This window comes from Elgaria multicarinata, chromosome 9 (assembly GCF_023053635.1).
Source record: "Elgaria multicarinata webbii isolate HBS135686 ecotype San Diego chromosome 9, rElgMul1.1.pri, whole genome shotgun sequence".
In the NCBI taxonomy this organism is placed as follows: domain Eukaryota; kingdom Metazoa; phylum Chordata; class Lepidosauria; order Squamata; family Anguidae; genus Elgaria; species Elgaria multicarinata.
The window spans coordinates 49,960,447-49,972,334 of record NC_086179.1 but is presented as its reverse complement, the minus strand read 5'-3'; the positions used below and the strand labels follow the sequence as shown (position 1 = coordinate 49,972,334).

General features: G+C 37.0%; 1 protein-coding gene across 3 annotated transcripts in view; it reads right to left on the bottom strand.

The window, feature by feature from the left end:
* Nucleotides 1-1,761: 1,761 nt before the first annotated feature.
* The window catches only part of PPP1R12A (protein phosphatase 1 regulatory subunit 12A), a 104,352-nt gene continuing 94,225 nt past the window's right edge, over nt 1,762-11,888 (bottom strand). For all 3 annotated transcript variants that reach the window (XM_063133835.1, XM_063133836.1, XM_063133837.1), the window contains 2 exons: nt 10,353-10,403; nt 1,762-4,177 (listed from right to left, as the gene is read on the bottom strand). In XM_063133835.1, the coding sequence (XP_062989905.1) occupies nt 4,091-4,177; nt 10,353-10,403 (138 nt within the window). In that variant the 3' untranslated portion in view covers nt 1,762-4,090. The remainder of the gene's footprint in view (nt 4,178-10,352; nt 10,404-11,888) is intronic.

The window sequence follows — 11,888 nt, the reverse complement described above, 5'->3', positions numbered from 1 at the left end:
TCATGTGATCTGCTGCATGAAAAAAATCTAAACATACTAAGATACTATGAATAACTTGTCAGCAATTAAAAATATATTAGTTATGCAAGGAAATTTGTGACGTTCTGGTTTCAAGATGTTTTACATTTTCAACATTAATGAGTAGAAATATAGACTTCTGCTGCATTTAGAACTTTGAATAAAGAAATGCTACTTATAAGGTTTTCTATTTATGCTTTCCCTACTCTGCTTCTTTAGCTGTTTAGACATTAAGCAAAAGAAATTTGCATTAGCCTCATTTATGACCATTTTCGTGCAGCAACATAATGCTACGTATAATAGAGAGCATTTCCTTGGTTAACTATTCCTTATAAACTACAAGTCTGGGAGACAAGAATGTCAACTTAGGAGGGCTGGAATGTCAGAATGTTTGCTCCCTATAATTATCTACACAACAGAATGAAAAACCATCCAACAGGTGGCAAGCAGAAGTAGCACGTCCCTGATTTTTTTCAAAAGGATACATGCTTTATATATCTAAATCAACACTAGCTTAAAATGCAGGGATGATGACATAACCGAGGTTAGTTGATTTAATAGGTTTAGCAGCAGCAGCAGTTTTCAACACTCATTGAAGTAACTTGAATTCCTTTAAAACTGTGTCTGAAAACTATACATGCTTATAATTTGCTTGGGGTGTTTATCTACTTCATCCTAACGCTCCTTGTCCTCTCAACCCAGCGGAGCTGATAACGCACACACACATACTGCATATTTTCATAGAAAAAACAGTTCAAGGGTACTAAAGCCACAAAATGAGTTTTGCTCACTACTTCATGACAGAGCAATATAATGTTAAGAGAAAACTTAGATTTACTATTCCTTACTAAAAAAGAAGAAAAGAACATTTTTTAAATGCAGAAAAATGATAGTAAAAAGTTTTACTTAGTAATGAGAAAACACAAGGCTTTTTCTGTAGCTGTAGTGAGCTGGTTTCAGAAGTATAATTTGTTTATTGGATATCGCACAAGTGTTGCTAGATCGGTTTTAAATTATACAGTACTCACATCTATGAACTGTTGTTGTTTTTTCTACATAAGGGCAAGAGCTTCTCTCCAAAGTGAAGTTTATGACCTTATGTTCTCAGCATTACATTTAATCAGCAGGCATACTGCCCAGCACAACATTCCCACATCACATAGTGTGTGAGAGACTTCTTATCCACTTCTGCTCTGCTGGAATACTGCATCACTTTCAGTTGTTATGGTAAGAAAACTAACTTCTCTTCCCAAATGCAGGGAAATGTGGTTACCAACTCACAATCCAGTTTAACACAGATTATGAAAAACAATTTCCCCTTCAAGCCATTCTGCCACAATCATATTGCCATTATTGTAATGTGTATTTTATCCTTGTGTACTAACATTCCAGCTATTTTTATGTTCATTATTTTTGAATTCCAGGAAAAGATAGCTGTCCTCTACCCTGGGATAAACTGACACCATGCACAAATTATGTTCCACTTATTTAAATCAGACATATAACTAGTTAATCATTCATTCTTATTCTGGCATCCAAAGGAAACAAAAACTTGTTTCCAGTGGAGAACCTGCTGGAAATCTGTATTTAGTACCAAAAAGTCTGCTGGGATTTGGGAGGGTTGGTTAGTGTAGTTAAAAGAATTTATATAATATAAAAACTGCTAGAATGTTCAGCTACAAAATATTCTAAATTTACATATTTTACCACGGCAAAACAACACATAAAGAACTGGTTCTCATGTAGTTTCTACATGCAGACAGGTTTATGTAAAATATATAAACATTTTTCAATTTGTTACAGATTGCATAAATATGGCATTTTTACTGTTGCATTTACAGATGTGCAAACAAACACAATTTGATTACAATCTCTGAAAAGTACTTTGCATCCAAGTGAAGCAATGGAAAAAAATGCCCACAAAGAATTTAAATAGCAAACTCATGTTTAAAATGTCTTTTCAGTAAAATTCACACATTTAAAATAGTTTTATTCATTTTATTTGTATATGTCAAAATACATTTTTTTTGCAAAATAGTGGGTTTTGCAAGTAGTTTCATGCAGATGCAAGGTCTGCTCAATACTACCAATAAAATCAACGCAACACAGTAGCCAGTTTTTAAAGAATAAATAACCTATATATAAAACACTAAAATATTAGATACACACTTAATCATTCACAGGCATCCAAAACTTTACCAAATATAATCCACAGTATGCCTAACCATTCCACAACACTACTGAAGTGTGTTGCAAGCACTCAGATGGATCAATTCTCTGCTTGGTTTGTATTAGCTTAAGAGCATGAAAGATGTCCATCTTCAAACGTATAACTCATACAGACCTACTGTAACAAGATATCCCAGAACTATCCTTGTACCTTTAGAATCAAGAATCCTGAGCTTGGTAGTAAGAGCAAAACCTTACATCTTCAAAAAAAACAACCCTCCCCCCGCCCCACCCCATCACCCAACCCACAAAGGAGACTCGTTTCCTCCTTAGCCCAACTAATCCTTCTCTTTCTCCCAACCCAAAATGAAGCGAGTCCCATCCCTAAGAAGTAGGCAGTAGAACAGAATGACCTTTTAAAATGAAGGGGTACAAATTCACATTTAATATAGTATACAGTATAATCAATAATACAATAGCTACTACAAGCTTTACAATGTACAATTTATTTTAATGGCTGAACTGTTCAGTGGTTTTTAGGCAATAGTCTGTAGGCCAGTAAGATGGTTGTATTTAGTAGGTTTTAGTGAAAATATAAAAGCTGTTTGTTTTCTAACAAAAGCTATCTTCACTGAAGTACTTTTTAAAAGGCCACTGAAATGTATAAAATGGTCTGACATAATGGTCGTATCAACTCAGATGCCTCTTCACATGGCAACAGCAGTGCGTGTATATGAGTAACGGGTTAAATTAGGGCTTTCAAATGACTTAAAAGATTACTTTGGCTAGCACAACAGTTTTGGACAGCACTCAAATACAGATATGTGAAATGTAGTGAAGAAGTTATACTTAAGTTTTATTGTGGGTGAACACTACTCAAATGAAAAATGGAAGGGAAATAAAATGGTTTTTTTTAATAGTTTAGACATTTTTGTAAAGAGTGGTTCCATACAAAGTACAATTTCTAAATTTAAACCATAAAAATTAATGGACTTTGTTAAACACTATTTTGGAGCAGCCTAATTTGCTGAAACACACATTTGCAAAAGGGAAATATATTCAAGCATGTCACGTGGGTCTGAAAAATCCAAACAATATACATTAATATATACAGCATCACTCAGTACCTGCTAAAATGAACGTGAAGGTTACAGGATCTAATATCTTGCACTACAACCCTTTTTCTTTTCTTTTTAAAAAGTGACCAATAAAGGCAGAAGACAGGAGTTTTAAAACAATCTACTTTCAACTGACTTTTAAAGCATCTTTTATAGGAAATAAATGCATATTGCACAACAGTGAAAGCAAAGGTTTCACAAAACCTCTCTGTTTTGGGTGGCTGGCTGGCTGGAAAATACAGGCTTAGTTAGCTACATGTTGCATTTTTAAAGGGTATGTGGCCTCTGTAAATGTAAAGCTGTGAAAATACTGTACAAGAAAAAAAAATCTGGTACATGAATAATAAGAAGAGAACACACACAAATCCAAACTCGGAAAAGAAAAAAATGGCAGGATAGAAAAAAGCGACTGTGACACAACAACAAAATAAAGTAACTGTCTGTGATTGCAGAAAGCTTTTTTGATGCATGTGTTTATGTACAACTAAGGCTTACTGGTTAAATATCTGAGGCTTATCTGGCCTTGAACACTTTCCTTATATATGGTAGCTGTAAACAAGATTTCTCAGTCATTATGTCTTCTCAGCAGCTGCTTTAACACATGAAACAATGATCTTGGTTTTTTTAAAAAAGCAACACACCCAGGTAAGAGGGCATTTGGCAGATTATCTGAAAATGACAGTCTCCAAGAAATCTTCCCAGGCTTCCCAGTGACTTCCATGCTATGGTCCACTGGAGTTACTAATTATGTGCAATCCCATGATTTGCAGCTGGAGTAAACAATTTTATTTGGAAAGCTTGCTGATAACTCTGATCAAGGCCCCATTTTCATCTTTTAGCCTCTGGTTATCGGCCTTCAGATCTGGTAGCATCTATCAGAGAAAAAGAAAATATAGGTATGTCATGTTTGACAAAAAAACAACATACTATAGACAAATCCTTTTCAAAGACCAATAGCCCCATTTCCTAAAAGTAGTACATGATGTTTCATAATAAACATATGCCAATAATCAATACTGCAGAATAGGGCATGAAATTAAACTCCCAAAAGATTTAGTCAGTACCGCTGAAACACACAGTAAGCCACTCACATGGACTAGTGGGAGGAGGAAGAGCTTCAGGGAGTTCATAGCTGCTCATTTATGCAAAATAAACATGCATATTTCCTTAATTTGCAGGATTTAGCTTTTTGTGGAAAATATTATTTTTGTAGGGTACACGCAGGACTGGGCACTGGAACTAATTTTGAATGCCAACGTTCAGGCTAGAATATACGAAGTTGTTGTAACAAAGTGTGCCTTCAAAAATGTATAAAAGGCCATTTCCCCACAACTCACAAACTAAAACACCTCCCAAATATCTTGGAAGGGGTGGGGGAAGAGAGGACACTCATATAGCACAGGGCTTTGTTTCCAGGCTAGTTTCATCAATAAGCCCCTCATCTTAGAAATGAAACTGTGTTCTCCATTTCTAAATTCAGCACGCACGCATAAAACAGAACGGTTTTAAAAAAAATTAAGACAAGTTACAATACAAGGTTATACCTGTTAGTAAAGTTTGTAATAAACAGATCCTGAATGTTCATTGAACTGACAAAATAAATATGTCTGTTCCAATTATATATAGCCATTATTTTGTTCCAAGGGGTATAAACCCATTGCCTCCTAGACGTTTATGAAGTTCCATATAGGTTTATGAAGCAGGTAAACATTCCATTTTCTAGTTTTAAATATTGAACATTTCACTGGTCTTTTTACACTACTGTACAGCTAAAAAAAATGCTGTTTTTCAAATTTTCCCCTTAGAAACTAGAAAAATGTAGAGAATGTCTTTCTGTGCAATCTGTCATATTTCTTAGAAAAGTACTAACCCACTGTATTTAAAATGAAGCAAGAGGCACTCAGAAAAGCAACGAATGGCATTTCTGCTCTTATTGACCTCAATGGCCTCGGAGAATCTCAATATCATGTTCAATTCATAATGAGGTAGGTACAGTTGTAAAGGTGCCAAATAAAGAGAACCACAAATGATTTTCAACATCTCATTGATACCCTCTTATACAATAGTTCTAGCAACCCTTTTAAGACAATTCTTCAAATATAGTTTTTATAAATCAACCTTGTCAACAACTCTTGGAAAGAACAAAGATGGATGAATGCTTACAGGCAATAAAGGGTTTTAAACAGGAAGACAAAAATACAACAGCTCTAATAATATATTCCTCTCTGCTACATAGTTATCCAAAGAATTTTATTGAACCAAAAGGGGCACAAGGTTGGAAAAAAGATATGCAGCAGCCAGGACCTGACAGAATAGCACAGATCTAACAGCAAGTACAGGCCATGTACAAGCAGTGTCTGCCCAGAGAAAGCCACCCAAAGGTTGAAAGCTTCCTTTGCCTAACTAAGCACCTTAAAAAGACAGCTATACATTTGGCTGGTGACTAGGACTGAAGTGCAATTGCCGCTTTTTGCCTGCCTGTTCATTCTACATGGAAATGTATTCCTTTTGCATATCAGTATTCTTCGCCTCTCTCCCCAATTTATTCAAGATTCAAAACTTGGATATTTAAAAATATTTAAAACAGTAGATGCAAAGGATAAAATATCTCTGGTGTTGAAACGGTTCACTAGAATTTGTTTTAATTCTAATCAGGCACATATTTCTTATATGTTTGGCAAAAATCTAGACTAAAGTATAAACATTAATTCGATTTACAGAAAATGGCCTTGGTACAGTTAATACACAATATTGGAATAGAAGCATTTCCCATCATTGCTCTTTTTTTTTTAAAGTGCAATTTGACACACTTCCAACTACTCACTGGGGCTTAGGCTTGGACTGCTTCATACTGGGCCACTACATAGTTAACATTTTGTTTTTAACAGTTTGATATGGTAATCTCTGAGAAAGTTAACACATCGCTGACCTTTCCCTACTTTAAATAGAAGGCTGATGCCAGAGGCTTCTACTTGGCATAGATGTCTCTTATGTTGAACAGTAAGCTTATATTCGGATGTAATACTTTCCAGTGAAGTGATAATTCAGAGCACACTATTCAGCTAAGGCAGTGGTTCTCAACCTGTGGGTCGGGACCCCTTTGGGGGTCGAATGACCCTTTCACAGGGGTCGCCTAAGACCATCGGAAAACACATATTTCCGATGGTCTTAGGAAACTGTATTGACTGAACTATGTCATGTATCATCTTTTGTATTATTAAAGCTATTGTTATGTATTATTTTCATTAGCAAACCATCCCATGACAATGGATCGTGTAGAGAAGAACGAAAATAATTTTATGGTTGGGGGTCACCACAACATGAGGAACTGTTTTAAAGGGTCGCGGCATTAGGAAGGTTGAGAACCACTGAGCTAAGGGTTTAGTTTTAGAATGTCTAATTGTATCCAGTAACATTACTGGATTGAGGTAGGTACCATTTTAAAGTTGTCATTCCTAGCATCAGTATGCAGTGGACATCCACAAATTTAACATGAAAGTAATCTGCCAACATGGAATACATTGGCTCTAGTCTAATCAACTCAGAAAACAAGTTTCTTTATCAAACTATAAGTGTTCGCCATATGGTAGGGCTGGAATACTCAATACTATGTATGTAAGCCAAACTTCTATATTTCATGCATTAAAGCAGTTTTCAGACACACAAGCATTAATAGTAAGAGATGTAGGCCATAACACTGTAACACCTGCCTGGCTACAGAAAAAGAAAGGTGGGGAAAGTACAAGTTTACAGAATGTAGATGCCTGCAAGCACCTGACAGCTTGGTAACCACTCTGGTCAAGGCCCTATTCTCAGTCAGCAGCTGCTCATTTAAAAGCCTCAAAGTCTGAACATGCTTTACTTGGTATGGTTTCTGCAGGAATCAAAGAGACAGGAACCAACATGAGAGAAATGCAATTGTGGCATGTTGAAAAGGTATCACAGGTGAGGACAACTAAAAGGAAAAAGAAAAAGATGTAAAGATAATTCTTTTCTTAGCAGGTAATTCTGTGTGAAAGTAGGCAACGTACTCAAAAGTATAATTTATGGGCAGCTAATGATTGCACACAGCTTTCTGAAGAATTTTAATGCAACAACAAACCAGGTTATTCCTGTAATAAATCATACAATTATGTTCTTAGCAAACAAGACAGATGTTAATATCTCATTTTTGTGGTGCTGTACAACTGGGGAAGTATCTCTCTCCTTCTGGCACTTTAATTCAAAATTACCTTATCTGTTAACAGGTTCATGCTCTCCCTAAAAAATCAGGTCTGCAGTGATAGGGTGCTTCTTGATGCTCACGTAACACACATTGTCAGAAGAGCTGTGCTGGCCACAGTCATGCATGCCCTGAAACATCTTTATTATATTATTGTCCTGTACTTAATGTGGAGCAGTCTTGGAAAACCATTTTGAAATGTCAGGTGACTCAGAACATGGGTGCTTTATAGTTAACAAGCACAAAAAACAAAAACAAAAATATTGCACCAATTCTCTAAGAGCTGTATTGCTATCCTGTTAGTTTAAAGATACAATTCAAAATGCTGATGTTGGCCTTTAAAATCCTAAACAATTTTGAGCCAAAATCCTGCTCTTATATGTGCCTTTCTGTATGTTATGATCTGAGGGCTCTTTGCTCCAAGTACCCCAGATGTCAACATTGATGTGGGAATGAGGATGTTCAGTTTAGAGGAAGAAATTCAGTGGTAAAAATAAAATGAGAAGAATGGATGGGGCACATAAAATAGTATAGGAATTGAACAACAGCAGCTTTTTAGTGAGTTGAGGCTAACATGGCTAGAAAGAGAGCGCAGGAGTAGATAGAAACAATACTCCAGAATCCTGTTTCCCAAAGTGGCTTACCAGCAGCCTAGGGGAAACCCTCCAGCAGGTAATGAAGGCAACAGTCCTCTCCTGCTGTTGTTCACCATCCATTGGAATTCAGTGTCATGCTGTCTACTGATGTAGAGATAGCATTTATTCATCATGAGATGATGGGCCTTTTTCTTTTGCTGTGTTTCAACATTGCAGAGTGGGAAACTGGAATTGAGTGTGGGCTGGATGACATGGTGCTGGGCCAGTCCCTGGTCAAAGTACCAGCTGGAGCTCCTTCAGCCGGTGTCTTGGTTGGGGGCAGCTTTATCTGCTCCATGCCTTTCCCCATTGGAGATTCCTCTCCCTTCTAATCTTCATCAGGTTCCCCACTCCTGTAATAATGTATCTCAGGGATTAAGGATGTTTACGAAAGAATGAAATGAGATAGAACTACCCTTGAGCTTGGATGGAAAATCTGAATGATTGAAGTCATGTCCCTAAAGCTGTTGGGGCTGTTTCCAATGTGAGCCTCAGCTCCTGGTCAGCATTGCTACTGCTCGTATCATGGAGGATGAAGCAGCTTGCTCAGGAAAGGAAGGAGCAGGCCATACCTGAACTGCTGGACATCAGTGTTTTCATTTGTTTCTTCTTACACTCCAAGACTGCACCTCATATGGGGAAGAAGGATCTATTCTCAGAGACAAAACTGCCATTCTGCCTAGTCTCTCTGTGAGGGATTGAGGGCAAAAAGCAAGCAGGAAAAGCTACCCTACTAATAACAGCGCGATGATGATGATGAGGATGAGGATGATAGGCAGAAAATAGAAGAGACCACACAGAACCCTTTTGGAAATTACACCTTCACTGCTATCTGGGCATGTATGGACTCAAATTGCTGCTAAAATGTCATTTCATGGCTGCTGGATTGATACAAAAAATTGTCGAACTAGCTGCCTTCTCAGCCTACTCCTCCGTTGCCAATGACCAAGAGTAGTTTGTTCCCCATCAGGTGGGGTGTGTGCATGAGACTGAGAGTGAGAGACAGGCACAGACACACAAAGAGAGAGACAGAAATCAGACATCTTGCCCATCGAGGCAGGGGGTGGGGGACAAATAAAAGAGAAGTGACTAGCTTGTTCCCCTCCAGCGGAGGGGGTAGGGACAGAGAAGCAATAATGACATACGGGGCATTCAGTTGCTATTTCCTGTGAAATTTCTTCCTTAAGCCTCCTGGAACCAAGGAACAGACAAGAGAATAAAAATAGCTAATAAATAGTTACTGTTTTTTAATTTATTCTGGTGATCTTGACGATGAGTTCCATCAAAACCAGTTACCCGCTAGCTAGCCAAGGCTGGTCTGGCTAACTAGCCAACTTCACCCTGACTGTAGCCCAAATAAAGTGCTATCCCAAATATGATGACTTCCTCTCTCTAGCATGAGTGTCTGTATTTTTACATTACAAGTCATTACTTGTTTGTTATTAAACTACAAGAATGTTTAATAAATATACTAATTTAGATAAAGGTAGATCAGGATCTACTGACAAATCTGAATGGTTTGCAGTATATCAGCAAGGGTTATCAACTCCATATAATTTAACAGTAGTAAGTAAAATGGAAAGTTGCTATGACTGGTGTTGTAGTAATGGCTTATCTCTTGGCCTCAGTGTTTCTTAACTGTAAAACACTACTACTAACTTGGTTGCCTTTGACCAGTTCTTTGTGCAGTTGTACTGGCCACTTCAATTCAGGCATAAAATCCCTGATCTATACTAACTCAGATGAAAGTGAGTATTTGAATGTGCATGGCTCACAGAGTGGAACAGGTAATGGATTCTATTGTGCCCCCCACCCTATTTTGTACCTGACTCTCATTAGTGGACCTTGGGCTTCTAGTAAAAAAAACTAAAGGAACCCATAAACCTAAGCTCTGCCCAGCCCTGCTCCAAGGCAAGAGTCAATCTAAAAAACAACAAGCCCTCTTTCAGATCACATTACCATAAATGAATCTGTGCGGTACAATATTCTACTGTCCTCCACAAAAGCAACATTCCTTTGGACCACTTTGGCATTAGCTGTGACAACATGGCTGACCAAGTAAAAAATATTGGAAAGATGTATTTAACAATTCAACCAATTTCTAATCAATATTTAAATATAATGATTTGCTCACTGTAGTCTTTAAGTAATACTAATGTTCTAAGTTCAGTGTAATGGACGCATGCTTACTTTGAGTTCCTCTTCCATTTCAGATATCCGCCTTTCTAGAGCTCTTCTTTCCTATAAAAAAGCATTTGTGTTAATGACAAGTAGTACAATTTGGGTGTATCTTTTAAACATAGTGAATATAGTGCAATCTTGGATTTTCAAGATTAAAACAACCAAGTGAGGACAAAACACTTGCGGGGCCAGTGATGTGTAAAAAAATTCTTTGCATTTAAACACCAAGACCACAAAACTAAATTTTGGTCAAATGCTACCAATTCAATAAATTCTTTAAATAAAGCTGAACAGGCAATAGTTTTTCTAACATGAGCTATTACTCCTTTAGCTAGATTTTGTGGTAGTGTAATTTAACATAAGAAAACATACATGAGATGCAGATAAGATACAGATTTTGCCTTAAGGAAAAGGAAGCACAAAGCATGAGCTATCATAAGACAGGCAAATGTTAGTTTGCACTCTGTACTGCACCTAAGATGTACTAATATTGCACATATATTCCATTGCATATTCTGTCATCCTACAGCTTGAGTCTTGCTTCATGTTAAGACAATGCAGTGAGTCTCATTAAAAAGCAGCTGCTGAATCCAGCAATTTGACATTCAATTATTTTCAGTGTGAAAGACAAAAGCGGATTACTGCAAAGTGTACATTAACATCTGCATTCAATGGTGTTATGCAAAACAAGCAGCATCAGCTGAGGTGTGTAAAACTCTGGTTAGATCATACCGCCCCGTAGATACTGACTCTTGTCGGTCACCTTTCAGATACAAACCATTGAATTTAGTTTAATCATAGTTCCTATGCATATTTCCCCCAATTTTCGCAATTAACTTCAATAATTTAGTACAATAATAATTTGCTGAGGTTAGCTTCCAATTTATTTGTCTCAGGTACGAACTGAGTTTCTTAAAAAATATGTTCACTTGTAGCAGTGCTCCGTTAAGCAACAGTGAGTTAACTGATGTAAGCCCTAAAAAATGCTGCAAGACCAAATTCAGAGTGGTAGCTTTTGGGGGGAAGGTTTATTACTGTTACTTTTGTATTGATACAATGACCCTGATCAGAAGACATATTAAGCCACAGTAGTTAAGCATTTTGAGCTAAACATTATGGCTTGGCGTGTCGTGTGAGCCATTTTTAACAATGGTGGCTATATAACCATGGTTTAAACATAACTATTTACTGCAAAAGGATTAGCGGCCTAAACATGGCTTAGCATGTTGTTTGAACAGGCCCATAGACATTGCATACCTTATGCTGGATATGTTATACAGGCGCAGTGTAAGAGCATAAAAGCAGTCTCCAGAATGGCTTCATATTCAAAAAAGTAACTGTCACTTGCACATTTGGCTAGTATATGCCTTTGAAATTATTATTATTATTATTATTATTATTATTATTATTTATTTATATAGCACCATCAGTGTACATGGTGCTGTACAGAGTAAAACAGTAAATAGCAAGACCCTGCCGCATAGGCTTATATTCAAAGAGTAACTTGCACAGGCTGTATTGTTCTTGTTCAACCCACTGTGATTG